This window comes from Carassius gibelio, chromosome A20, assembly GCF_023724105.1.
Source record: "Carassius gibelio isolate Cgi1373 ecotype wild population from Czech Republic chromosome A20, carGib1.2-hapl.c, whole genome shotgun sequence".
Lineage (NCBI taxonomy): Eukaryota > Metazoa > Chordata > Actinopteri > Cypriniformes > Cyprinidae > Carassius > Carassius gibelio.
In genome coordinates this window covers 26,097,659-26,125,518 of record NC_068390.1, presented here as the reverse complement: position 1 = coordinate 26,125,518, position 27,860 = coordinate 26,097,659, and the positions used below count along the sequence as shown (strand labels likewise).

The 27,860-nt window shown below is 35.8% G+C and overlaps 1 protein-coding gene across 1 annotated transcript; it reads left to right on the top strand.

Annotated features, from left to right (window-relative positions):
- On the top strand, positions 1-27,252 carry LOC127938576 (5'-3' exoribonuclease 2-like). Its single transcript, XM_052535289.1, has 31 exons — positions 1-225; positions 999-1,126; positions 1,201-1,312; positions 1,872-1,983; positions 2,107-2,165; positions 2,314-2,403; positions 2,496-2,568; positions 2,758-2,808; positions 3,611-3,768; positions 3,853-3,927; positions 4,471-4,604; positions 4,677-4,734; positions 4,880-4,987; positions 5,121-5,165; positions 6,801-6,938; positions 7,780-7,821; positions 7,942-8,021; positions 9,116-9,251; positions 13,706-13,813; positions 13,932-14,021; positions 14,510-14,582; positions 14,679-14,762; positions 14,906-15,003; positions 15,874-15,953; positions 16,085-16,141; positions 16,458-16,526; positions 16,655-16,783; positions 18,087-18,247; positions 23,187-23,229; positions 26,791-26,929; positions 27,010-27,252. Exons 1-31 carry the CDS (start codon positions 151-153, stop codon positions 27,064-27,066), a joined length of 2,862 nt encoding a protein of 953 aa, XP_052391249.1. The 5' UTR covers positions 1-150; the 3' UTR covers positions 27,067-27,252.
- Positions 27,253-27,860: the final 608 nt, after the last annotated feature.

The window sequence follows — 27,860 nt, the reverse complement described above, 5'->3', positions numbered from 1 at the left end:
CTGATGAACCGGAAATCACTCAGAGCGTGCTGGGGTAAATAAGCTGCGTACGGTGTGTTTGCTAGCTGTTTTCATCCTTCGCCGGTTTCTGCGTTTTTTAATCGTTTTTAAAGTTGCTATTTCGTTCAGAAGTGCTGTATTTTACGGGAGATGGGAGTCCCCGCGTTTTTCCGCTGGTTGAGTCGAAAGTATCCGTCAATAATAGTACACTGTCTCGAGGAGAAGGTGGGACACATTAGCATCTGACTGATTGTTGAATTAATCGCGTGATTAATCATTTGTTATGCTAATAATGTTTGTAATGAAATAAGTTTTATTTTGAGTTCACTCGATTTTAAGTTTTAAGACAGTATATGTTTATATCCTCCTGAGAACCAAAACGTAATGATTAACAATTAGAAAAATAGTCTTTTAACCTGTTAACTGTAACTCACATTTTTTTAACATAGACTTGAAAGTGCATGATCCGAACCTTAATTTGTATAATTCAGGACTGCAAACATTTTTTAATGTGATTTTGATGTAACATTTTCATGGTAATGCAATGTATGATTTTAAAATGGGTTTCAAAGGATGAATTTTGAGATTTTAGGTTTTCAAGAGATATATAATTTCTGATGATTCTTAAGTGTGATAGAGAACGATGCAACAAATATTTTTTTTTTTTTTTTTTTTTTGACAAAGATCAGAACTCCTGTTATGATGTAGGTTTTTGAGGTGCACCCTTGCCATAAATTAATCTATTACTACATAATTTTTTAGCAAAAAAAATGTCTATTTAGGAGTCTTAGACCTTCCCAATAGAGAGGGTGTGTACAATGAAACCTCCAAACATCTGATATCTCTAAAAAGCCCTGAATGTAAGGCTCTCTAAAACTGTAGCATGTAGAGCCTGTTAAAATAGTCTCACTAAAATATAACGTCCTCTACATTACACAAAAGTCTGTGCCTGGGTACCAGGAGGATATGTAAATATCTTAATTTCTTCTCGTTTTCAGGCCAAGGAGTACAATGGCTTTAAAATCCCGGTTGATACCAGCAAACCCAATCCAAATGAAGTGGAGTTTGACAACCTGTATCTAGACATGAATGGAATTATTCACCCGTGCACACATCCGGAGGACAAGTGAGATTCTCTCATTCATGTATTGGTGTTTTTAAGTGCCTTTATTACAACATTATTATTTGAACTCTTTGCAGGCCAGCACCTAAAAATGAAGATGAAATGATGGTTGCCATTTTTGAATATATCGACCGTCTCTTTAACATTGTTCGACCTAGACGGGTTCTGTACATGGCAATTGATGGTGTGGTACGTATCGTCCTTCATAACATCTCTATTTGGCCTGTTTGGCACTGCATGCACCAGCATAACTGCGTTGTGCTTTCAGTATTTCTGCTGCATCTCTTTGCAGAAAATAGTCATATCTGGGTCATTGTTTGATATTTCCTTTAATAATGCACTTAAATTCAGGAATGAGGAATTATGGCAAACTCTATAGTTTTTTTGTTAAATATTTTTAATTTATGTAAAAAAAAAATTTGTTTGTTTCTTTTAGTTTGTAATTATAAGGTTATAATGTGACTTGTTAGCTGGAAGATAATTGTGAATATAGAAGCTGGCATGGCAAAACAAAGATAATGATATTGATGCAAAATAAATCAACTCATTCTAACTCAGATTTCCAAAACTAAAGCCAACCTGATTGACGAGATAAGGGCTCAACTAAATAAAGATGAGCTTTGATAATCTCTTTAAGACTCTGAAAATAATTGATCTGTACATTCATGAACTATGCACAATTTTCAGTAACCATTTCTTGTGCTCCTCATCTGTATGCTTGAATTTATTTTTTAATTTTTTTTTGTAGGCTCCTCGTGCCAAAATGAACCAGCAGCGCTCGAGACGATTCCGGGCATCTAAAGAAGGAGTGGAGCTAACGGAGGAGAAAAACAAAATGAGAGAAGAAGTTATTCAGAGAGGTGAGAGACGCTGCACGACTTTTAACCAACACGACATCCACTAACTTTAGGTTGCATATAAACACTAAATGAGCACTGACACATGTTCTAGTTTCACGATTCAATAGATGTTTTTCTTTTTAGGTGGTTACCTGCCACCTGAGGAAATAAAAGAACGCTTTGACAGTAACTGTATTACCCCTGTAAGTGTTCAAAATGTTTGGAGAAGTTATGTGTTATGATTATGGACTCAGTTTCTTTGTTTCTAATTGAAGGATTGCAGAATCTCAGTCTGTGTTTTTGTCAGATGTAATGAGCAGCTTTCCTGTTTTTTTTTCTTTTTTTGTGTAGGGGACCGAGTTCATGGATAATTTGGCCAAATGTTTGAGATATTACGTCGCGGACAGACTGACCAATGACCCCGGATGGCACAATATCACAGTAGGTCACACGACTCCTCAAAATAACTGTAGCATTTGGAGTTTTTATTCTGCTGTGGGACATAATCAATAAATAACTACTTTGTCCTGCAGGTTTTCTTGTCAGATGCCAGTGTTCCTGGAGAAGGGGAGCATAAAATTATGGATTACATCAGGAGACAGAGAGGTATTATAGTCTTATTGTGAATGTCTTTTGAAAGCTTTGATTTGTTGCGATTCATCAATTGAAGCCTTTTCTTTTGCCTACTTTTTTTAATGACACAGATGCATTTGGATAAGCCTAATAATGTCTGAAATGTGTCTAACAAAGAACATCTCTGCTCTAATGTATCATTTGGGTCGTTTTCTTTTCCAGCTCAGCCAAATCATGACCCAAACACACATCACTGTCTCTGTGGAGCGGATGGTAAAGTGTTTTTTTTTGTGTGTGGTGTTGTTTTTTAAAGTATTGAATTTGTTCACCTAGTTTAGACTTCTGAAAAATATTCTTTAAATGCTTATTTCAATGAATCATTGTTTTAATGTCATCATTAAATAAAAATTAGCCTTTCTTAAAGTATGTTAAAGGTCTTTTAAATCTCCATTATTTAATTAATTTCTCGTGACGTATTTCAATTTGCACTGCATTTAAACGAATCACATTCAGATCTGCTTTTATTCCAGCATACATTGCTCATTTTTCACAATTCAGTCAACAAATGATTAAAATGCCCCTCTATATTTTTCTTTTTCTTCTTGATTAATAGCCGTTTCACTTGTCTCAGTGCAATACTAAATTTAGCATAACTTAAGTTTCATGTCGAATTTAAGACACACGGCATAATGAATGTTATGGACTGGTTTTGAAAATATGAATATTAAAATATTAGAATTATTAAATGTGTCTGGTTTTGTTCATATCTGATGCACAGCTTTATGTCTGTAGTATTAGTGCACGTGTGGTTAAATGAGGAAATGTATATTGTTTTTGATTAGGCTGTAGAGTAGATACTTCAAAAGCTTTCATTATTTACATTTATGAAGAACATCAACTGAATGTTTGTGTAATATTAGCATTTTATCTTTGTACTTTCTGTAGTCACCATTCTTTAAAACACTTCTGTGTAAAAAAAAAAAAAAAATGTATTATTAACTGCCCATTTTAAAGTTAGTTCAGTTTACTTAACTTTTTAATTACAGGTTTAATTCTATCTTTCCCCCCCCCCCAGCTGATTTGATTATGTTGGGTTTGGCAACACATGAACCCAACTTCACCATTATAAGAGAAGAGTTCAAACCCAACAAACCGAGACCCTGCGCCCTGTGTAATCAGATGGGCCACGAGATCAAAGACTGTCAGGGACTGGCCCGAGAAAAACAGGGCGAGGTAACCGATTCATCCTCTCCATTCATCAGCCCAGAGCTTCACCTCAGCTTTGTGTAAACTTCTGTTTTGTGTGTCCTTTCTCAGCATGATGAATTTGCAGGCACAGTTCCAGTATCAGAACAGGAGTTCATATTCATCCGACTGGCTGTGTTACGAGAGGTTTGTTCAACTTGGTTCATGTAGAAATGAAAATATGCTCCGCTTCAGACGGTCCAAGATGAAGATGACGGTTTTTTTTTAAATCAGATCAGATTTGGAGAAATTTAGCATGCATTACTTTTTCACCATTGGAGCCTTTGCAGTGAATGGGTGCCGTCAGAATTAGAGTCCAAACAGCTGATAAAAAAACATCGCAATAATCCACATGAATCTAGTCCATCAATTAACATCTTGTGATGCAAAAGGCTGGCGTGATTGTAATCAATGATGGCCTGAGGGCGAGTAAATTTTCAGAAAACTTTAATTTTTTTAAATGAATTATTCCTTTAAAAGTGATTTGTTTTTAATATTAAATTTTTCAGATTCTTAATCGTTTAAACTAGATTTTCACATTTCATAAGGAAAATGTGATGTGTTTGCATGTGCAAAAAATACCTCCATAAAGCTCGGGTATTGGTATTGGTGAACGCTTGCTTAGATGTTTGGAAAACTGGAAAATTTGGAAACATTTTGTCTGTGTATACTATTTTTATTTCTCTGCAGTATCTAGAGAGGGAGTTAACAATGGCCAGCCTGCCGTTCCCGTTTGACTTCGAGCGGAGTGTGGACGACTGGGTGTTCATGTGTTTCTTTGTGGGAAACGACTTCTTGCCCCACTTACCGTCTCTTGAGATCAGGTACACTCACAAAAGCTGCATTAATAAGTCTGTCATTTCAGTGAGTTCTGACTCTATTTTGTCTTCAAACAGAGAGGGCGCCATCGATCGTCTGGTTGGCATCTACAAAGATGTTGTGCATAAGACTGGGGTGAATATTTCCATGTCCATATATCCCATGCATGCTTGAAGTCAACATAACATGGTTTTAATTGATTATATTCAGTGGCAAAACTTTTGGAAATTATTGAAGGGAGAAATGTATAAATAAGCTCTTTTTTTCTCTCTCTCTATAGGGCTACATAACAGAAAATGGCTTTGTCAATCTCGAGCGCGTCGAGCTCATTATGCAAGCCGTAGGGGTGGCAGAGGACAACATCTTCAAAAAGCGCAAAGACGATGACGTGAGAATGCACGATAAGCGTTGTTTGCTTTCAACACAGCAGAGCGAAGGGCTTCTGACCTCAGACTCTTTATTCCAGTGATTGCAGAAATGCGCAATTCATTGGGCTCATCAGTGCCTTTTATTTCTTGCAGGAGAGTTTTAAACGGAGAATGAAGGAAAAGAAGAAACGGATGAAAGTGAGTTCTAAACTGTTTTCAAATCAATTAAAATTTGGAGAGGTTTTACAATAATTCCTTTTGAAATGTTTAACACGCATACATCCACAGTTCTTTTGAAAGATGGCGAGTTGAGTTCATTCACAAGGTCGTTTAATTAAGCTGACAGTAGCTGAATAGTTTGTATATTGACCCTGCAAAATAATGCGTTCACTCTGAATGAATGTGCATTTTTATCATGCATATAACACTGATATTGATTGCAGTCATGAGTAGGACTTGATATAGCTGAATAGCTTTTGAGCACAAAGATTTGTAAATCAAGTATTAATATACAGAGATCATCAAAATTGGCAATCAACACAATTTCCTAAATTTGAAGTTCACTGCTTAGTCCTATTTGGAGTTATCCTAACAGCAGAAGGCAGTTTAAGCATATTTCATAAATTTAATTGTATTCTGAAGCACTGTGTAAAAATCTTAAGATGTTTGAAAAACAACTCTGATCAAAATTAGAGAACACTTACAGACACCTCTAAGTTATTGGTGTTAATCTGGCACCTGGTGCTAATTTCCTTAATTATCTGACAAACCCTGTTTAACTGGCAGCATTCCTCCAATTTTCCCTGAGATTGCAAGATGGCAGGCCGCTTTAAAGTGACTGAAAGCTTGTGACAGAAGCTAGTCATTCCAAATCTGTCATTTCTTGAATATTGCAGCTTTAAAATGACACTTCAAGTCCTCCAAAAAGGCCAGCTATCCACTTTGTTTCACACAAAATAAAGATTTTTTGTTGAAATGCCTTGGATGTTTTGTTAGCCATCTATATAGAACATTAAGTACATTTATATCATGCAAATAAGTTTTACGGTGGTGATTTGTAGGACTGGACGGTACAGCTGAATAACCTTTTTGTGCTCAAAGATAACATTTTCTAAATCTAATTTTAATTTCTATGAACCAATACAATTCATCTTTATAATATCCATCAATACATTCATGCATATTTTGCCAAGTTGCTTTTAAAACGTTGAGCTATTGATTAGTTAAAGCTGCAGTAGGGAACTTTTGACGCTCTAGTGGTTAATAAACAGAACTGCTTGCGTCTTGCGGAAGAACATCGTAGCCGGATCTACTTCTCTCTGTTTATGTCTATGAAGAATCACAAAGGTACTGGGTTACTCCGCCGCGGTGCCCCCGAAGCAATCTTAAATAGTCCGAATATAAACACTTATTATAGGTGCACCCTAGTGATTCAGGACGAGCCAAAAACACGGTTTGGAAAATGGATTCATGGTGTACTCGCTTATTATATACATTTTTCTACGTTTTGAACACAAACAAAGTTACGGACCGCAGCTCTGATTGGTTGTTTCTTACCGGGAGTGATGGAGTTTCTGCAAATGGCAATAGGACACTGGGAGGAGCCAGAGGAGCTTGATTTTTTTCACAGATTATCTCTCATATTCTACTGTCAGGACATAATGACAGGTTTAATAAATATGTAAAAAATATTTTTTACAAAAGTTCCCTACAGGCACCTTTAAAAGTGTCATAAAATTGAATGTAGAACTTTCATTATGGCGAAACTAGGCAGAAGTATATGAACCAAACCAGTATCTCATGAATGTGTTGTGTGAATTGCTGTCTTCACAGGCGGAGAAGGGTCCATCGTTTGTCCCTGGTGGTCAGTTTGCCCCTCAGGCTCTGGGCGGCAGAGACAGACCCATGGCAGTGCAGAATGCCAGACAGGCTGCATATGAAATGAGGATGAAGGGAAATCAGCGCAATCAGGTCTGCCTTCATGGTCTCTGTGATTTCTTAATATCAACATAAGTGCAACAGGGATCGTTTTAGTGCTCGATTATTTTCCTCTTTCGTCTTCTCCCTAAACATAGAAATACAAGATTTCCTTTCTGGCAATCAACTACAAAGCAATGCGAATGATGTAATTGTAGTTATTGATTATGAGTATAAAAATATTTTAAATGTATTAGAATATGTTTGGGTACATTACCATTCAAGGATGCCTTAAATTGAAAAGCAACAGTAAAGACATTTAGAATGTTACAAAGAATTTATAATTCATCCAATTATTCTATGAAGTAGCACAGTTTTTAACCTTGGTAATAATATGAAATGTTTCTTGAACAGCAAATCAACATATTAGAATAATTTCTGAAGGATCATGTGACAAAGACAAGTTTGGATTCCGGAAATTCAGATTTGATCACAATAAATTACATTTAAAATATATTTCCATAGAAAACCTACTTTTTTTAAGTTTAATAATATTTCACAATATTAGGTAATATTTATGCATTATCAAATAAATGCAGTCCTGGTGAGCAGAAGAAATTTTCACAGACATTAAAAAGTTCTGCAATAATTGCACCAACTCGTGGCTTCTACAGCAGCATGTCATTGTTCAATTCACCACAGCTTTTTTATTGTGTTTTTGTAGTGAAAGAATCATGTTAAAATCACATTCTTTATGAAGACCATGAATGGGATTTTTACTGTAAGAACTCAACAGCTGTAGTGTATTGCTGCTTTTGTATTGGTCTTGAGTTTCACTCTTAATTTGTCACCTTGGCTAAACATTGGTCTAATCAGCAGTTTCTGTATTTTTCAGGAAGCAGCTCAGTCCTTGAGAGCCATGATGAAAAATGGAAAGGCATGTATCTTTTTCCAGCTTACTTGCTCCAGCTCTTGTTGTTGTTGTTTTAACAGCTTTGACACTCTCTGTGACCGCAGAATATGACTGTCATTGATTTACTGTGTCCATTCCTCTCAGAGTGATGACATGGATGGTCGTGGTGTGAAACGTAAAGCAGAGGACAGTGACAGTGAACCTGAACCAGAAGATAATGTCAGGTAATGACAACACCAGAGAATGGGGCACAATGTGCTGAGTAGCTGTCGAGAACGGTAGTAATTTTTGCAAACACACTATAAATAAGGTCCCATTAATTAATGCATTAGATAAAAATAAACTAACAATTAGCAAATCATTTGTATACAGAATGGATATAGATAGTTATTTTTTGTATCTATAGATACACATGTACTCATAAACACACACACTTATATATAATCTGTAACATCCATTTTGTGACCTTTTTGTAAACCATTATTATTAAATGTTTATTCATTTATTTTGTATTGTTTAGAGCAAAAAAAAAAAAGCATGCATCTAAGACCTGCATTGTGTTGCTCTTGTTTTTTTTTTTAGTTTTTCAAATTAGATTAATAAATGCTTTAGTTACTTTTTGATTATTTGGAGCATAACATCAACTTGGAAATAATCCAGCGTGCATCTCAAGACTCTGCATTCTGCTTTGTTTTTCTATTTTTGAATGAGTGCATCTCATGCAAATGCCACCTAAACCTTTCCAGTTCTGTTCTGGTGAGTCTGAAACTAGCTTAATTATACCAGCCTTCCTTAAAGCTGCTAGTTGTTAAGGAAGTTAACAAACTAGTTGATTGTAAAATGTTTTTCATATCCCTACTCTCATATCTATGTGAATCCTGCAGGGGTCTCTCACTGAAGCATCTCTGTAACACCAGTGATTTAATACAGCAAATGTTTCAGTGATTAGCTTTCCAACGCGGTCTAAATCGATTGGGTTCAATTGGTATTCATGGAGGTTTTCCGTGTCCCATGTGGGACGCTGTAGAGGTTACACTAGACAGATGCAGCTCATCCTTGATTATGTGAGCTGCATTTCCAGAGCATATCAAAACATCCTGACCAGCGCTAAGGTGGAAAACAAGTTTCCCGTCGCCTCTTAATGGAGCCCGTCAAAGTGGGAAATTCTCATAGGCGTGCATATGCATATAAGTGAACCCGCCTGGGTTTGGCACAGGAGAGCTTGGTCTCGTTTTAATGAATTCAGGCCCATCTTTGGAGAAGACGACAAACTGAGAGGTGTATGTATCTGTGACTGTGTTATAAATGTGTTTCACAGGTTATGGGAGGAGGGCTGGAAACAGCGTTACTACAAAACCAAATTTGATGTGGACGCGACGGACGATGAGTTTCGTAAGAAAGTGGTGCAGTCGTATGTGGAGGGCCTGTGCTGGGTGCTCAGGTATTACTATCAGGTAAGTCACCTGTACACACACCTCAACTAAGGTCTTTCAATTAGTGCTTGATCAGTTATATAGTTTTCATAATGTCTTCCATCTAATTTAGATATTTCACACAGTGTTACTTTTATCATTGACATACTTTTGTAGTTTTTATTAATATTTTATTTATAGTTGGATCTGTGTTTGTTGTCATCATTATTTATTTTATGTCTGTATAATTATTTGAGTTTTTATTTGTCAAAGTTATTTTAGTATATCAACCTAAACTTTTTTTAAGCTTTTACATGTGTATGTGATAACCAAATTTAGTTGATTAAAATGACTATGCTCCAATTAAATGCTAAATCGCTTGCTTGTGGTTTTGCCAAATTAAAATGCTCACTTTATATAACAGTAAAATGTAAAAGTGTACTGACTAGTTGATGAAATTCATTGCTGTTTCTTTAGATTTTTAGAGTTTTTATCAACAAGTTGATGTAAACTTTATTAGTTTTGCTAGATTTGATTGTCTTTTTTACCTTTTTTTTGTTTATGAATGGTGCTCAGAATAGAGTAAAACAGAAATTTTATGTAATATTATTGTAATTTAACATAAATATAAATTTCTTCGTAAAGTTTAATTGATTCAATTGTCAAACTTATTTTTATCAGCCATTACTCTAATTAGTATGTTTCTTAGTTGAATTTGAAACATTTGTAACACTATAAATATTTTTACTGTCCCTTTTAATCAGCTTAATGCATTCTTGCTGAATAAGTGTTAAATTTCCTCTTTGGTTTTATTGTACTGTTGCTAAAGTCTCTGGCCTTGTCCTGGTTGATTCATAGTTCGTTAGTGTGGTGAGATGACGTGCATTTCCTACCTTAGTTTTTAACTCCCTTGAATTATGAATCAGAAGTGAACAGTTTCAGCATCCAGCGGCTCCAGGAAATGTTGATTGATATCCTCCACTTTAACTGTTTGTTCACCAGCTGGAGGATCAAACAGCTTTGTGCTGTGTTTGCGCTGCTCTTTGAGCTGGTTCGTGTTATCTAGTTGAGTTTTAATGCAGGGTCTTGATCTTTAGCTTGAAATTCAGTCATTAGAGCTCTGTTCTCTCCAGCAGATCTCTGGTTGATTAGAGTTCTGTGTGCAGGGATTTGTCCGCAGTAATTGGAGCTCTATATTAATGCACGGCCTGCGCTCGCTCCATGTGCTCGGCGGACGAGAGCCGTCCCACGGGAACCACTGAACAGATTCATTATGGAGTCTCACTGCTGCGTGAGACGTGTTTGCTCCCTTCTGCCACATATTCGCTGATTTACACACACACACACACACACAGACACTGCCAAATGGTAGATGAGAGGAAGCATTACTGCAGAGTGTGTTCAAGGGGCAGATCTCTACATGCCTTTTATTTACCCACATTAGGGTGTCTACTTTTTCATTTGAGGGGTCACGAGTATAATTTCAATTGCGTGGATTTCTTACACCTTTTTGCTTTTTGCCACTTGACTGAATGTTAATTTAAATAGGGGAAATTAATAGATTGGTTGACTCTATAAAGGAAGCAGGAAGCTGCTGTCACTGCTGCTCCGAAGAGATGCATTCTTCTCACTCATTTGGATATTTGAGCCTATTAATCCTAAATTAATAAAAAAAAAAATAATCATACACATTTACACACATATTTCCCCCAGAGTGCTCATCATAGATTCAGTAAATGCATAAGTATTATATAAATATTTCAGTGAATGCGAGATATTACAAAGAGCTTATCTTTTTTTTTTTAAGTATCAATGCTTATGCCGCGTTTCCACCGAAATTACCTGGAACATTTGTACCAGGAACTTTTTCCCCCCAGACCTGTTGCTTTCTGCGTTTCCACCGCGGTTTTAAGTAACGGGAAGATAAGGCAAATAGACTTGTTACGTCTGCGTGCGTTTCTCAATACAGAGTATGCTGATTTTGGACGTGCTGCATCCTCTGTAGTCCAGACTTTGTGCATTTCGACTCGGGAGTTTGATGTCCGCAAAGTCCTATAATTCTGCAAACAGCAGCGTACTTGATAACTTCAGTCAGCTGACCATGGCTACTGCAATTTTCCTCTCTGTATATTTACAATGAAACGAAAAAGGATATAAAATACCACTGCCTCCTTTAGTTTTCATTTAAACATAATAACAGCTGCAGAAATGTTAGCTCAGGGATATGTAAATTAAATGAATATGTGTGTGTGTGTGTGTATATATATATATATATATATATATATATATATATATATATAGACAGCCATTACAGTGAAATGATCGAGTGGAGTTCACAGTCTCTGAGATCGGCGAAGCACATTTTTAAAAAAGGCTCTATCTTTATAAATAAACCACAGATTTGAGTTTTAAACAACTACATTCTCGCCTAAAATACTTTTAAAATTACATTTCATGACAAAATAACAGTAATATTGTGAAAATGTTGATCCGAATAAATGGTGGTTAGCTCAACCAATCACCATGTTTAGCGCCCAAGTCCCGCCCCCGAAAGTTCCAGAAATTTGAAAAAGTCCCACCTCGCCAGCAGGGACTTTCTGAGGGGCATTTCTTTACCCGGAACTTTTCATTCCTGGTTCCTGCGGTGGAAACGCACCAAGTACCAGGCCAAAGTCCCTAGTTCCTGTGGTGAAAACGCATCATTGGTAATATTTAAAGTTGAATATATAAAATATCCAACATTATCTACATACAATATTTATATGTAATATTTAAAAAAGTGATTGATTTGTTTCTATCGATGCAAATGTTCTATCCATATATGTCTGTGTGTATATATTCATCTCTATCAATTCATCTCTATCTCACCTAAAGGATTATTAGGAACACCTGTTCAATTTCTCATTAATGCGATTATCTAATCAACCAATCACATGGCAGCTGCTTCAATGCATTTAGGGGTGTGTTCCTGGTCAAGACAATCTCTTGAATTCCAAACTGAATGTCAGAATTGGAAAGAAATGTGATTTAAGCAATTTTGAGCATTGCATGGTTGTTGGTGCCAGACCATTGGTGTTGGTGCTCACCAAAATTGGACAGTTGAAGACTGGAAAAATGTTGCCTGGTCTGATGAGTCTGGATTTCTGTTGAGACATTCAGATGGTAGAGTCAGAATTTGGTGTAAACAGAATGAGAACGTGGATCCATCATGCCTTGTCACCACTGTGCTGGCTGCTGGTGGTGGTGTAATGTTTTGGGAGATGTTTTCTTGCCACACATTAGGCCCCTTGGTGCCAATTTGGCATCTTTAATTGCCACGGCCTACCTGAGCATCATTTCTGACCATGTCCATCCCTTTATGACCACCATGTACCCATCCTCTGATTACTACTTCCAGCAGGATAATGCACCGTCACAAAGCTCGAATCATTTAAAAATGGTTTCTTGAACATGACAATGAGTTCACTGTACTAAAATGGCAAACACAGTCACCAGATCTCAACCCAATAGAGCATCTTTGGGATGTGGTGGAACGGGAGCTTCGTGCCCTGGACGTGCATCTCACAAATCTCAATCAACTGCAAGATGCTATTCTATCAATATGGGCCAACATTTCTAAAGAATGCTTTCAGCACCTTGTTGAATCAATGCCACGTAGAATTAAGGCAGTTCTGAAGGCGAAAGGGGGTCAAACACAGTATTAGTATGGTGTTCCTAATAATCCTGTAGGTGAGGGTATATATAAACATTAACATAATTTCTGTCCAGCTGCTTTGAAACCATGCATTGTGAAAGCTGCTATACAAATAAAAGGTGCTCATAAACAATATTTATATACAAGATATTTATTAATAAGCAAAATCTACCTACATATGGTATTTGCTAAAAATAAATAAATGGCACGCTGGGACTTTATGAAGCTTTGTGTGATGAATAAAATGAATCTTGAATCTTTTAAACCAATTCATTGTAAAGTATCATTTGACCGAACTGATTTTCAGATAGGAATTAACTCTTAACTTAAGTAAAACAAGAAATGCAGATGAAGGCAGACATTAACAAAATTGTTCTTATTTTCTTTCTTGGTGCATTTTGTTTCCTGCTTGTGTTTTGGATCAGTTTTTTGGGCTTGTGCATGCATATATACTTAAAAATCTTGTAAAGGTTGATGACCTTAAAGTAGACATGGACTAAATCCACAAATTGTGGTCTTTTCATAGTGTGTGTGTGTGTGTGTGTGTGTTTCTGTTGTTGAAGCTCTCTTTTAAACTGTCTGGTCTAAATGCCCTCTGGAGTGTTAATTGAGCTGTAGGTTTGACGGTGTATCAAGGTCTCCCATTGAAAGTGTGACAGGCTAATGGAAGAGGTCTTAAAAATGACTTTGATTGAAGGTCTTTCCAAAATCGAGCGTTTCTGATTGAAGTAACTGAAGATGTATTTAACTCGTCTTTGTGCGGTTCGACGGATGTCTCTAAGTGTCTGTTTTTATGTCACAGGGCTGCGCGTCCTGGAAGTGGTATTTTCCCTTTCATTATGCTCCGTTTGCCTCCGACTTCAAAGACATCAAGGGCATGTTCAGCAATTTCGAGAAAGGGACCAAACCGGTACTTTGAAACGCATTTCAACAAATAGTGCATAAGAGTTTGTGTGTCAGGGCATTGTTCTTGTATTGCTGATGTTGACTTGGTTTAACACAATTTTATCATGTTTCTTCATTTGTAGTTCAAACCTCTGGAGCAGCTCATGGGTGTATTTCCTGCTGCCAGTGGGAACTTCCTGCCACAAACATGGAGGGCCCTGATGACAGACCCAGTGAGTGACGGGTTTACCTCTGACTGCTGCTTCATGAATTTGTATTCATTATATTAATTTATATCTATCATTAAATGTGCAATACACAAGCAATATGTAGTTCTTCTCAAAATGCGATTAAACGTTGCATTTAAAAAATGTAATTACATTTTTTTTTTATTGGGTTTTTCTAGACTTATTTTAGCTTAAGTGCTTTAAAAAAAAAAAAAATTATTCTATTTTATTTCAGCCTAATTTAAATATTTAATTTGATTTCTTGTTTTTATTTTAGTGTTATTTTATTTCAGATTTGTATTTTATTTCTTGTATTTATTTCATTTTTTTCTTTTTACTTGTTTTTACATTATATTCTAATTTCGTTTTCATTTTTTCTTTTTTATGAAATTGACACATATGGCTCTATAATCATGCACTCTTAAGAACAGAGACTTTTTTATGAGATTGAGTTAGTGGCTTGATTTGTTTCTCTCTTCATCTGTCTTTAACAGGAATCCTCAATCATTGATTTCTACCCTGATGACTTTGCCATTGATTTGAACGGGAAGAAGTACGCCTGGCAGGGTCAGCACATATCTTTGAGCTTCACAGTCTGAACAGAAACGACGAGTACTGTATCATGTTTTCAGTCATTGTGATTTGCTCTTCTCCTCTCGACAGGTGTTGCTTTGTTACCGTTTGTCGATGAGCGGAGGTTACGAGCAGCATTAGCAGACGTCTACCCTGATTTGTCCCCAGAGGAGGGTGAGACATATTTGGCTTATTTATGAATGCCTAAATAAGGTCAAGCAGAAATACTGGCCAATCATGTAGCATTTTCTCTTTAACAAAAAATAGTTTGTGCTTAAGTGGTTTACTTTTGTGTAAAAAAAAAATTCTCTCTTCAGTAAGGAGGAACAGTCTCGGAAGTGATGTCATATTTGTGGGGAAGTCCCATCCCCTCTGTGATTTCATCCGGGAACTCTACCGTGCAGAATCTCATGAGGTACTCATCTTCCTGAGTTTTCTTTTCTTCTCGCTCATGTGAACCTAAACTAAATCAAATTAGAGCTAAACAATTAATAAATTATGATTTTGGCTTCCAATAATTCTAAAACTACAATTTAGATCAATTGTTCAATATCAATTAAATAATAATATATCAAATATTATATTCTCTCTTTCTTAACCTTGGTGTGCTTTCAATCCTCCCTAAAAGTCCAAACAAATAAAATGTATTCCATTTAAAAAATGTAAAAATGTTTTAGTGTTTTAAATTATTGAAATTTTCTAACCCTGGAGTTAGTGTTATTTTGGTATTGTTTCAATAGTAATTTTATGTGCTTTTTTCTTTCTTATTACGGTAGTTTTTATTTTTAATAAAAAAAAATTTAACTTAAAAATAGAAATGTTGCCTTGGCAACTAACTGAAATGTTCTTTTTTTGTTGTTTGTTTTTTTCCCCCAAAACTTTATATTACATACATTTTATATATAAAAGTATATAGATAAAGTATATAAACATTTATATATGAACTCTTGTAGAAAATATATACAAATCTTTTTTTCAGCTTTATTTACTGATGTATGTTTTTCACAGTGATTCAAGATTATTTTATTCAGTTTATTTTTGTTTAATTTCATGTTTTTCAGTTGAATTATGTTTAAGTTCAAGGAAATTCACTTTCTAAAAAGACATTTAAAAAAAAGTCAACAAATGTGTGAAATGTTTTATTTCAATATTGACCACACTAATACATATTTTATTTTATGCCAAAATTCAAGTAGCGCTTGGTCAAATGGAATAGTTCTGGACCAAAAGCTCAGTGATCCTTGCGATCTCGGTCTGTAATTTTCCAATCATTTCTCTCTTCAAGGACACTGAGATCCCTGCAGAACTTTGTCATGGAATCCAAGGTATATTAAATCTAGATGAAGACCCTATTCTACCAGATAAGTAAGAGACAACAGATTTATCTTGTTTTTTGATGCTTTTCGGTGTTTTGCCATTACCTGGGCAGTGTCCGTTAAGGCACTTGAGACTGAAGCCTTACAAATCCTGTGAAACACCATTTTTGTTTTCTTCAGACCAGTGGAGTCACCGATCCCAACACTGAGAGACATCAGCAGCAACTGTGCTATTGGGTAAGAGTTTGTTTTATACATCAACCGATTGTCAGCCAACCTCAAAGTGGTCCAATATCATCTGATATATATAGGAGCTATCTGTATATAGACCCATTTTCGTTTGGTTTTAGTAGTTTGTATATCAGTCATTAAAGCCCTATTAGCTACTCATGGCTCATATTTGTGTCAGGCATTGAAACACAGAGGTCATGCACCTGGGATGTTCAACAAAACTTTAGATGAAGTCTGGATTTAGGCTTTCATTGGAATTAGATATATCCAGGAATTGCACTTAAATGTTTGTACTTAAATACTGATGGTTTCTGGTTGACAGAATCAAATTCAAGGATCCGCAGTATGATGATGGTTTTGTGTTCAAGGCTGTTGTCCTACCAGGGGCAAAGTAAGTGCTGCACTATTCAATATTAAAACCTATTGAATATTCACGTAAAAGTGAGTTTGAATGGGCTTTTCAATGATGGAGTGATGTAATAATGGTTTATATTTATGTATTATAATTTCTCTCTTCAGGATCCCGAACAAGGTTCTAAAACCGGGTGATTGGGAGCAGGGTAACCGCGGCCCATGGAGACCTCAACTGGGATTTAACCCAAACCGCCAACAAGCCCATTTGGACCAATCAGGTTTCAGAAAGCTCAAGTAAGTAATGAAAATCCCACCGTCTCCATCCGTTTGTTTGGATGCGTTCTTGCATTTAATGCTTTTAAGTGGTATTGTGTAAAAAGAAATCAAATTGGTGTAATAGTTGGTATAAAGCGGGCTAATTAAACATCTGGTGAATTCAGTGATGAGAGATGAATTATGCATGCTGTTTAGAGGAGATGTATGCAGATGAATGCACACCAAAGACTTAATTTCTTAATGAAAGCTGTTATTGGGTTTGATTGGATGGTGCAGACAGGTGTTCGTGGACTTCAGATAGTTCTGTGATCTCTAATTAAAGTCTTTATTTCATTATTAATGTTTGGCATATTGGAGAGATTTCAATATTTTCGATCTGGGTTATTGACCATTTTCAACCCAAAACAGTGTTATTTTAGTATCTATATTATAATATTTATTAATATTTAGAATTTTTTTATATATATATTTTCAGTTCTTATTTTCATTTTAGTTTTTTATTTATTGTATGTGCTTTTGTCATTTTAATTAGTTTTTAAATTAAAAACTAGTAAAAAAGTAAGCTTAGTTTCTTATCTTTCTTTTATCTTATCTTAGGCTGTTGTTTCCATTTTAATAAATGTAGTACTTCAACTTGAATTATTTTATCATTGATATACTATTGTTTTTTTACTTTATTTAAAATAAAAAATTTCTGTTTTCAGTTTTAATGTAATTGTATTGCTTTTATAAATTTTATTTATGGTTTTAAATCTCTATATATTATTTATCAATTTTTTTTTTTGTTATTTTAGTATGTCCGCTTAAACAATTTTGTTTCATTTAGTTGACAAATCAACATTTCTCATTTTCATTTAGTTGATTTTGTGAAATTGTATTGTAGGTAATGTCATTTTCTTTCAAGTGACTATATAATTATTTTTTTCATCTAATGTTTATATTTTATTAATTTTATTTAAATTGCCAAAAACTATTTTGATACTTCTAGTTTTACTTACTGATATTGACCCAAACATCCCTCTCTTAGATTCTCAGCCAGTTCTGGGACAAACCAACCACTTATGGACCAGAAATATAAAAGAAACAACCAATTAAATGCATTTAGAAGTTTTTTATTATGTAATATTAAATGATATAAAACATTTTTGAAACCTCATGGACTTCCAGAGTCTAAAAACCCTGATCACATGTATAACTACGAACTTATGTTAATGTTAAAGTTAACTTATGTTAAAGTTAATCTCTCTTTCTCTCTCGTCCTCGTTCTCTCTCTCTCTCTCTCTCTCTCTCTCTCTCTCTCTCTCTCTCTCTCTCTCTACAGTCACTATGTGGACCGAAATCAAGGGGCGGGTCTGTTTGGCTCTGGCCCACCTTACGAGGCTCAGCATAGGGGCGGTCAATACAGCAATGCCCCGCCCCCCAGAAACTACAACCAAGGAAACTACCGTCCACCCCAAAGAGACCATTACCCTCAAAACCAATGTGAGTTTTACGCTTTCTTAAGCCTCTTTCAGACAGATTCCAGAAAATACATGGGTAATGTGTCCCATGACTTGTCCCGGGATCATTTGATTATGGTTTATTCACACTGCCAGTGATTTCCCAGAGTCTGTGTCCATTCACACACATTCCGTAAAGAACCTGTAAAGACACATAAGTAAGTGATTTAATGACATCATTTTCATTTTGTGGTGGAGTATCCCTTTAAGATCCAACGTGAAAATCATTTAGTACTCCAATATCGTGCAAAAGTAACTTACGTTGATGAGCAGTTCCTCATACCAAGGCTTTTGTCATAAAATCCTCCATTATTCCATTGTCACAGAGACGTGTGTTGTGTCCAAGCAGTGTTTAGTACAGTAGTTAGGTGACACTGAGGGACAGGAGTCACTCTTAACATGTACAGTGACCTTCTGTCCTCCTCAGCTTCTGTCTCTGTCGCCCCCGTGAGTGGCTCCCGTCTCCTGTGCTGCTCTCCTCCGCTGTCTCTTTGATGTGGCAATTTGCAAGTTGATGAATAATCGCATCTGTGGGCGAATGGAAGCCGCCCTGCTGCCACTTGATGCAAATAGAGGTTTGGGGGGTTTTGCTGATCACTGCTGCTCTTCAGTGGCCTGTGCGCTTGGGCCTCGTGCAAAACCCTCCAGTTAAACGTACAGCACGCGAAGCCTCCTCTATGCCATGTTTCTATGAATAAAGCAATCAGAGTAAATAGTCAAGATATTTTGCTTGCGATTCTTATGCTGATTTAATTTTTTTTGTTTTTTTTTTACCTCCTTTGTTAGAGAATTTTAATAGTGACTTAACATCGTTTTTTTTTTTCTTCAGCAAGGATGCATTAGATTAATATATTGATATTATACTGAATAATGGTATAGAAGTAATGGCTTAAAATATATTTAAAAAATAAAATTTTAGCCTTCAGCAATTTTTTCCTAATTTGTTTATCCATGAATGTTTTGTTTGTTTAATCTTTTTTTTATTTTAAAATTGTTTGATATTGTTTCAGCTTTTCCTTGCCGTTAACAGGTTAAAATAACCTTTAGTGCTGACATTGCATTATGCAACCTACCTCTGTCAGTGAAGCTGATTTATTTATTTATTTATTTATTTATTTATTTTTATCCGTTTTTCTGTGATCACTGACTTCAAAGTGTTGGACGCGAATCATTTATACTTTTTCTGCTGCTTTTCTTTTTGTCCTTGGAGCTCAACAGCCCCGTTCATTTTAATTGAAAGGAGCAGCATGAGCATATTCCCAAACGTCTCCTTTTGTGTTCCGCCCAAAAAATGAGATTTTGCTTTTCTGAAATTCAACTCCTCTTTTAACAGTTTTATCAGTCATGTAGTTGCGTTGATAACCTCCTGACGTGTTCCCAGACCGCTCTGCTGGTGCTGCTTTTCTCTAGAGGAGTGTGTCTGTGTGCCAGATACCAAATCCTCATTAACTTTTCCCATCTCGCTGTCTCTGTCCCTCTCCCTCCTGCGGTGTCAGCTCAATGTGGAGTTCCCGAGACGCGCTGAAGGCTTTTGTTAACCCTAATCAAAACAGCTGGTGCTAAAGGACCTACTAGTGTATTACAGTCCTGCGGTCTCCATTCTATGGATATTGATAAGATGTACTGTAGAGGTTCATTACAGGCTCATTACAGAGATCAGGATCCATCTGTGTGTACGTCTGCGCTCTGGGACGATGTAATCCCGGTGTTACGTTAATGAGAACACCGTTTACTGTTGTGTTTTTAATCCTATTTAGGCTTTGTATCAACTGGCTTCAACTTCCTAATATTCAGTGTGTGGACTGCGGTCAGTGTTTATTGAGGGCAGGATGAATTGGCTGTAATTTTGTTTTACGTTTGACCGGTGGTGAGATGAGCTGGGATGAATTAGTGTTTGATAATGGAGGTGTAAGTGGGTGGTCCGGCCTCTTTCTCTCTCTGTTAATTAGATCTCATACTGGATTTTTGAAGGTGTTTATTAGCTGCCGAATTAAACGTCTAGGAAACCTGACAGCATTTTTTGCATGCTGTTGATCGCCACAGAAAACTCTTTTCTTGTTTTTACAGTAATGCATATACAATAAAATGGATGAAGACATTGTAGCTGAAAGACTTATTTTCCATTGCTGAAAACTTTTCTAAAGGTACCTAGTAGACAGGGCTTTACATTAACTTTTTTGACCACTAGCCAATGTGGCTAGTGGTTTTCCAAAGTTACTAGCCACATAGCATTTTTACTAGCCACATTTTTGTTGTGAAATTACCTTATAAAAGTTGACTATGGCGTGCTAATATTTACTTGAACTAGATTTACAACCCTTATAAATGTAAAACCACTGTACACACCCAAATCATGACTACATGGATGTATAACTATACAGGTCACTATCATTAACTCTGATAAGGTTGTGTGCAAAGCTCCTTTTTTAAATAAAACCATGTATTAAGATAAAGACATAAAGTAGCTTTTTATTGCATAATAAAAGTGGTGCATGGATGTAGAAGATTAATAAAAAAATATATAAAAAACAAAACTGCTTTTATCTTCATAAAAATTTGAGGAGAACAATCCTCTCATCATAAAGAACAAATTTCAGTTTGTTTTTTGTGCTCAGGCTCTAATAATGACTACTGGTTAGGTTGCAACCCACTACGGACACCTTGGCAATTTAATCACCATTGGCTAGGAAATACTTTAGTTTATCGTGCGACTCTTTTACCGGCTGTTTTGAAGGAAGATCAACGTTCGCGCCGAAAAAATGTGCAAACTGTAATGAAGCAGAGATCAGTTAGTTCCTCACTTTCTGCGCTGATGCAAAGGTCATTTGCTTGCTTCAGTGAAAGTATAACATGCCTAACGTTTTCGACTCGTACATTACATGTCACGTGTCGTTACGGGATCTTCACGGGTTGTGTGTGAAAGCTGTCATCACTGGCAGTGTGAAAGTGCAAAATCTAGCGACCTGAGAACAATTGCTTGAACACTTTACCTGTGTATTTGCCGGAATGGAAGTGTGAAAGGGGCTAGACTTGTGTGTGTGTGTATATGTGCGTGTGTGTGTGTGTGTGTGTGTGTATATATATATATATAAATATTTGTAAAATGGCGCAGTTTTTTTAAATACACTTTTAACATCAGTCAGTCAAGCTTTATAATAAATTATTATTTAATATAACTTAAGTAATTAGAAGTAAATTTGATAACTTTAATGAGCAGGAAATACAATTCACATTTGCAGTCATGTTTAAAATTTGACTGCAGTGTGCTTTCATAGACTCCAGTTTATTTGTGCGATTTCTTTGTGAACAGAGAGATGTCAACTGAATGCAACTTGTTTCAGTCCACATCAGCTTTACTTCAATCTAATTAAGCCTGATTGCACACCACTATCTCCATGTCAAAGATTATCACGGTTACATTTTCTGTTCACTTTTGTCCAATATTTATGTCCTGTTTTCTTGATCAAAGCTTTTTTCTAGTAAAAAAGTGCATTACTGTAAATGCTGTTTTTTTTTTTTTTTACCATTTTTGTTATTATTATTATTATTATTATTATTATTATTATTATTATTATTTGTTAAAGCTTTGATCCCTAGGTCATTGTATTTAAAGCCATAAATTCCTGTCCTCTTTCAGACGGGGAATCATTTTTGTTTCTTTCTGTTGTTACTCCACCTTCAAGCCTACATTTGTAAATGACAGCTTTCTCTTTTGGGCTGAAGTTCTTGTCTTTGTCTCTCTCACACACACACACACACACACACACACACACACACACACTCAGCTCCTGCCCCTATAAAACAAACAGCTCGCAGCTGGTGATCACCTTGGCAACAGCGGATCAGGAAAGAAGCCGCTTGCTACTTTTTTTTTTTTTTTTTTTAAGTCTGTCTTTGTGAAGGACCTGCAGCGCTGGAACTAGAGCACTTGAGATCGCCGCAGCGCTGGCTGATGAATGCTTATTTCATTTAGCACGGGAAGAAATGCAAATGTGCCACTTTTAACACCCCCCCCCCCCCCCCCCTTTCCCCTCAAACACTAAATCCTGTTCATATTACTGAACAACACAATTCACTTCATCTCTCAAACTGTTTTCCCTGAAATTGGAAGCTGATACAAATTAGATTAATGAATTTTATCTCATTTAATCATTAAGACCTTTTACCCCGCTGTAGCTTGGTGTGTGTCGGTAGTTGTTTTGCCGTTCAATGTCAAATGAATGCTTTTAAAATGCTAGTGTTTTATGGGTGGTTGCCTGTGTCTTCCTAAGGTGTTTTCAGTGCCTAGTGGTTGCAAGGGTATTTCTAAGATTTAGTTTTTGTTTGTTTGTTTTAGTTGCTAGGATCTTCTTGGTCAGGGGTCTCCAGACTTGGTCCTGGACTGCTGGTGACCTGCAGAGTTTAGCTCCAAATTGCCTCAACACCTAAAGGTTTCTAGTATGCATTAGTAAGACCTTGATTGGCTGGTTCAGGTGTTTAATTGGGGTTGGAGCTGAACTCTGCAGGACACTGGCCCTACAGGACTGAGTTAGATGACCCCTGTTCTAGGTGGTTGCTCTGTGGTTTCTTAAAGACTCAAGTGAGCCCATCTTCAATGTAAATATCTGGGATTAACATTAATTTTTTTCCAAATTTTCTAGAAAAAAATCAGTGTTCTTGGAACTATAATTGTCAATGTGTTTTTTTTTTTTTTTTTTTTATGACCTGAACCCAATTTTGCATTGCTTAAACATCTGGGAGGAATTCTTTTTCACTTTTTTTAGAAAGGTGAAATTGCACCTCTCCTCACCCTAAATATGAGGAATCATTCATGTTTCTATCATAGTTGTGCATAAATTGAACCACTACATAGTTTTCTGTTCTGGAACTGCTTTAGTAAATGCCACTAATAAAAAACGAATTGCCTGCTTTCATCTTGACAGATTCCAGACCACCTCCAGTGAACGCCATCGCAGCGAATCCCAGGTAAGAGCTTTTTTCTTTATTCACGGTCACGTATGTTTAGTCCAGAAGGTTACACTGCACCTGTGACAGTACATTTCAAGCCGGTCTGGATTATATGTCTCTACAAGAATACTAGGCCTGAAACGATTATTCAACATTATCATCTATAAAAATAAAAAATAAAATAAAAATTGTCAACTGTTGAATAGTCATTTGATCTCCTATGAACCTGCAGTAATGCAGTTTGACCAGTGTGGCGCTGTAGCACTGGAATGTAATTCAGCTTTCCTAAGTGCAAGATGATGGCACACTTATGAGACATGCAAATGAAGCTGGACTGGAAGGGTGTATGAAGGTTTTACAAATATAAAAATATGTAAGTGCCCTGATATAGTAATGGTACAATTCCATTCTTCGCTAAGGGGTGAAAGAAATTAAATCTACTCAATCAGCGCTTTACTGTATCCCACACTGCTGAGAGTGACGTTTAGATGTATATGTACATATGTGATGTGTGCTTTACTCTCAATAACAACATAAACACAACAAACATGCCAGTATGGGAAAACAGCAGTTAAGAAAGCATCTGATCTCAAGTCTGTTCTCAAGAAAAAAAAATCTCAACTAATGCTCTAAAATATATAATTTGGTACTACATTACTATAATATTGAATGTTAAAACTTACTGATTTGTAAGCTATAGCATACTGTTAAAATTACACAATGAAGTTTTTAAAATAATAGTTACTTAATAATAATATTTCTACTTCAGTTCATATTTTTAAAATGTAAGTGGTGACTGTCATAAAAAAAAGTGGATTTATTTAAACTTAAAGTAAACATGAGAACAGTAAAAATGACAATGAATATGTTGTATAGTGCATATATTTAGCAAAATGCCCCTCTCTACAGTTTAATTTTCTATGTGATTTAATAAGTTTATGGTCACCGATTAATTTTGTTTCTGAGGTAAATGTGGCGTTACATTGTTTACCAGCTGTTATATTGACGTATTTGCCTGGCTGAAACACTGATTGAGTGATTATGTGAGAGGATACGGATTGTAAAATTGTACTCTTTCTTTTAACTTACCTTCGGATGTTTAGTCATGATGTTTATTTTGTGCTGAAACTGGTATTAATGTGGAGGAGATGATCAGTTCACATGCTCCTCGCTCTGCTGCGTTTGTTGAACTCGGGAACTTACACTATCTGTCAATTCACATTAAACTGCGCCAAAACTACATTTACTGTTTGAATACTGCACCAAAACTACATTTACTGTTTGAATTCTGCAATACAGTAGACATAAATTGAAACCTGAAACTCTGTCATATAAAAAAAAAAAAAGCACATTGCTTATTGCGATTTATTGGATGGGAAGTGCCCTTCAGTGTTCCATCCATTAACCGGAAACAGGTGAGACTAATTGATTCTTTGGATTTAAGAACCTATTTCATTCCATAAAAAGTAAATTTCATATCGAGATATCTATTATATATATATATATATATATATATATATATATATATATATATATATATATATATATATATATATATATATATAATTTTTTTTTTTTTTTTTACCCAGCCCTAATGCCTATGTATAATGCCTGGTAATGTAGCGTTTGTAAAGTGCCGTTACTGGGAAAAGGGCTATATTTCTGCTGTTCCAAAGTGCCACCTACTGGCAGAGAATGAATTTTCATTTTAATAAGCCCTTCTGATGTTTTAGTTCAGACCAGTGTGAAAATCAACCCATGTTTTTATGCAGCAAACACGCAATGTTCTAATAATCATTAGATTAGGGTTTAATGGTTTGTTGTAGCCCTGATATGACCGAACAGACTTCAGCTACCTTCCCTATCCCAGTGTTAGTGGTCTTCCTGTGTAGGATACAGGTTATTGATGTTCTTCCTGGGGGGGCCGGACTGAATTATTGTCTCTGAGTGCTAAACAAATGTTCTCCTAAAGAGGTTTGCAGGGCTTAATGAGGCAGCGCTAATGCAGTTGCGCTTCACCGTCTCTTGTGTGCAGGGGCCACTGGGGGCCGCACAGAGCCGCCATTGATTCTGGCTCCAGACCACTTCAGAGACTAATCAGCTTCTTTTGGTTCAAATTTTTCGGCCCAGCAGCCCATTGTGGCCCTGTGTCACCTTAGGTCAGTAGTTATTAGAGCAGAGTTTCTTTAACCGTTTGGACAAGGAACCTGGAGGAGGGATTATGGATTCCTCAGGAAGATTGTGAGCTGCGTCAGTAATGAGGGATGCTGAAGTCCGCCTCTCTTCTGTAAAGAAGCGTTGGTTTTGGGAGACGTTTATTTGGTGAGCTGGTTTACGGTCGTGCCCGGGTTACAGCCGTGTTATTTGTAGCATTCAGGAGACGTTGGACTAGTTTTAATGGCGACGAGTGAAGTAGGAATCAAAGAACGAGCTTGCCTTTGCCTTTCAAAGCCACTTCAGATGAAATCTCATTTGTACTGCTGGATTTCAAGATTTTATTTGTCACGTACAAATTATGACATACAACATGCAGTGAAATGTAGGTCTGGCATACTCTTTTTAGACTGTGCTAAATATAAGAGAAAATTAAATACAAATAAAGTACGAAAAAAGAAAATTAAATACAAATAATGAAATGTACCCAATATAGATTTGAGATCTTTGTGGTTGAGAAATTTTTTAACTGAAAAATTTGGGTTTCTGTGGTCTTTGAAAACCATAAAATATCAGAGAATGGTGAAAATGTGATCATCCGAATATTTTTATCTAAATATACAAGTTTGAGGTAGGTGATTTTTTTTTTTTTTTTTTTTTTTTTTAACTTTTCAAAAGAAGTCTCTCCAGCTCAACAAGGCTGCATTTTATTTGATCAAAAAACTATTAAATATATTTACATTTAAAATAACTGTCTTTTTTTGTGAATATATATAGTAAAATGTAATTTATTTCTGTGATCAAAGCTGTATTTTCAGCATAATTCCTCCAGTCTTCAGTGTCACATGATCTTCAGAAATCATTCTAATAAACTGATTTGCTGCTCAAGAAACATTTCTTCTGATTATTAACACTGAAAACAGTTGTGCTGCTTCATATTTTTGTGGAAACCATGATGGATTTTATTTTCCCTCAGGATTCTATAAATTAGAAATTTTAAATGGAAAAACATTTATTCGAAATGGGAAACCTTTTGTAACATTGTAAATGTCTTTTGCTGTCAGTTTTGATCCATTTAATGCATCCTTGCTATGCAAATAATATAACATTTGAAGATACAATGTGTATATAAGAGATATATTTTTGTTTATTTACTTATTATAACATTACCCAGTGCTCACAAATGAATGGAAATTAATCATTAATTTGTGGAATGTCTTGCAAAAAGTGTAAGATTCTTTAAAGAATATGTATTTTTCTGGAATTGCTCAGAAAATATTTAAATCGATTAGAATTGTGCTTTTTAAAAGGAAACTTTTTAAGCTACTTGCTTTGTGATTTTTCTGAAGCTTCCCGAAGACTTTTTTTTTTCTTTTTTCTGTGTGACCATTGTGTTTGCTGAAGAGTTTGCTCTGATCTCCTCAGATTCCAGCACGGAGCTCACGGTTGGGATCGGGCCATGCAGTCCCAGAGCACTGCTTACCAGCAGAACCAGGAGAGAGGACGAGGAGGATGGAGACCCCCACACAACCAGCAGGACAGCCGCAGAGGAGGACATCAGCAGGTCTGACTGCCTCCTGATCATTTCAGTGAAAACACAGGAATAAAACCTGATGCTCATGGAAAGCTCTGCTTGTCTTTCAGGCGTTTGGACAGGGTTATGGGTTACCTCCACCGTCACGACGCTACAACTGGAACTGATCTCTCAGCCTTATATAAAAGCAGGCTTCTTATTTTCTTTTCCAAGTAAACATTGTCTTTTTTGGGCTGTTGATTTGTAAAAAAAAAAAAAATCTTTTTTTTCCTGTTTTACTGACAAAATGTTCTTATGTACTGATTTTTAAGAATATGCCTGTAAAACTTATGAAATACACATAAGAGACGAGACTTTTGAGTTTTGCTATTTTCTTTGTATTTGTGTTTTATTAGAAATTCAATTTTAATCATTTATTTTAATGAGCATCTATTTATAAACTCCCCTTGCATAGCTGGGGTGAGCTGAGTCAGTATTTGTAGTGTATTTTAATCTTGAAATGAATATTCATAGCTTTTCTCTTCCCAATTATAGATCCAGGTGGATATTTTGAGTCTGTTTAAAATTAGTCTTGAATTAATGGATTAAACTATAATAATACAGAGTCGACTGGGATGTATGAAATGACCAACACAAGTAAATCTACCATTTAAAAAAAATAAAAAATAGTTTTGATCTATTAGAATTTTTTGGTTGAAGTAAACTCAACCAATTCAAAAATTAAGATCAAAATGCACGCATTTGATCTATGTAATAATTTGGGAAATACTGATTCGTTCTTATTGTTTCATAAAGAAATGCATTTAATTTGCTATATATATTTAACTTGGCTCTCAACATTTATAGCTAATAAAAATACGAAAAAAATATCGGTGTTTATGTACTAATTTTATCTAAATCGCGGCAGGTTAGCTCTTAGCACGCGTTTTACTCAATTAAATTAAGTGAAATTTCACTCAGA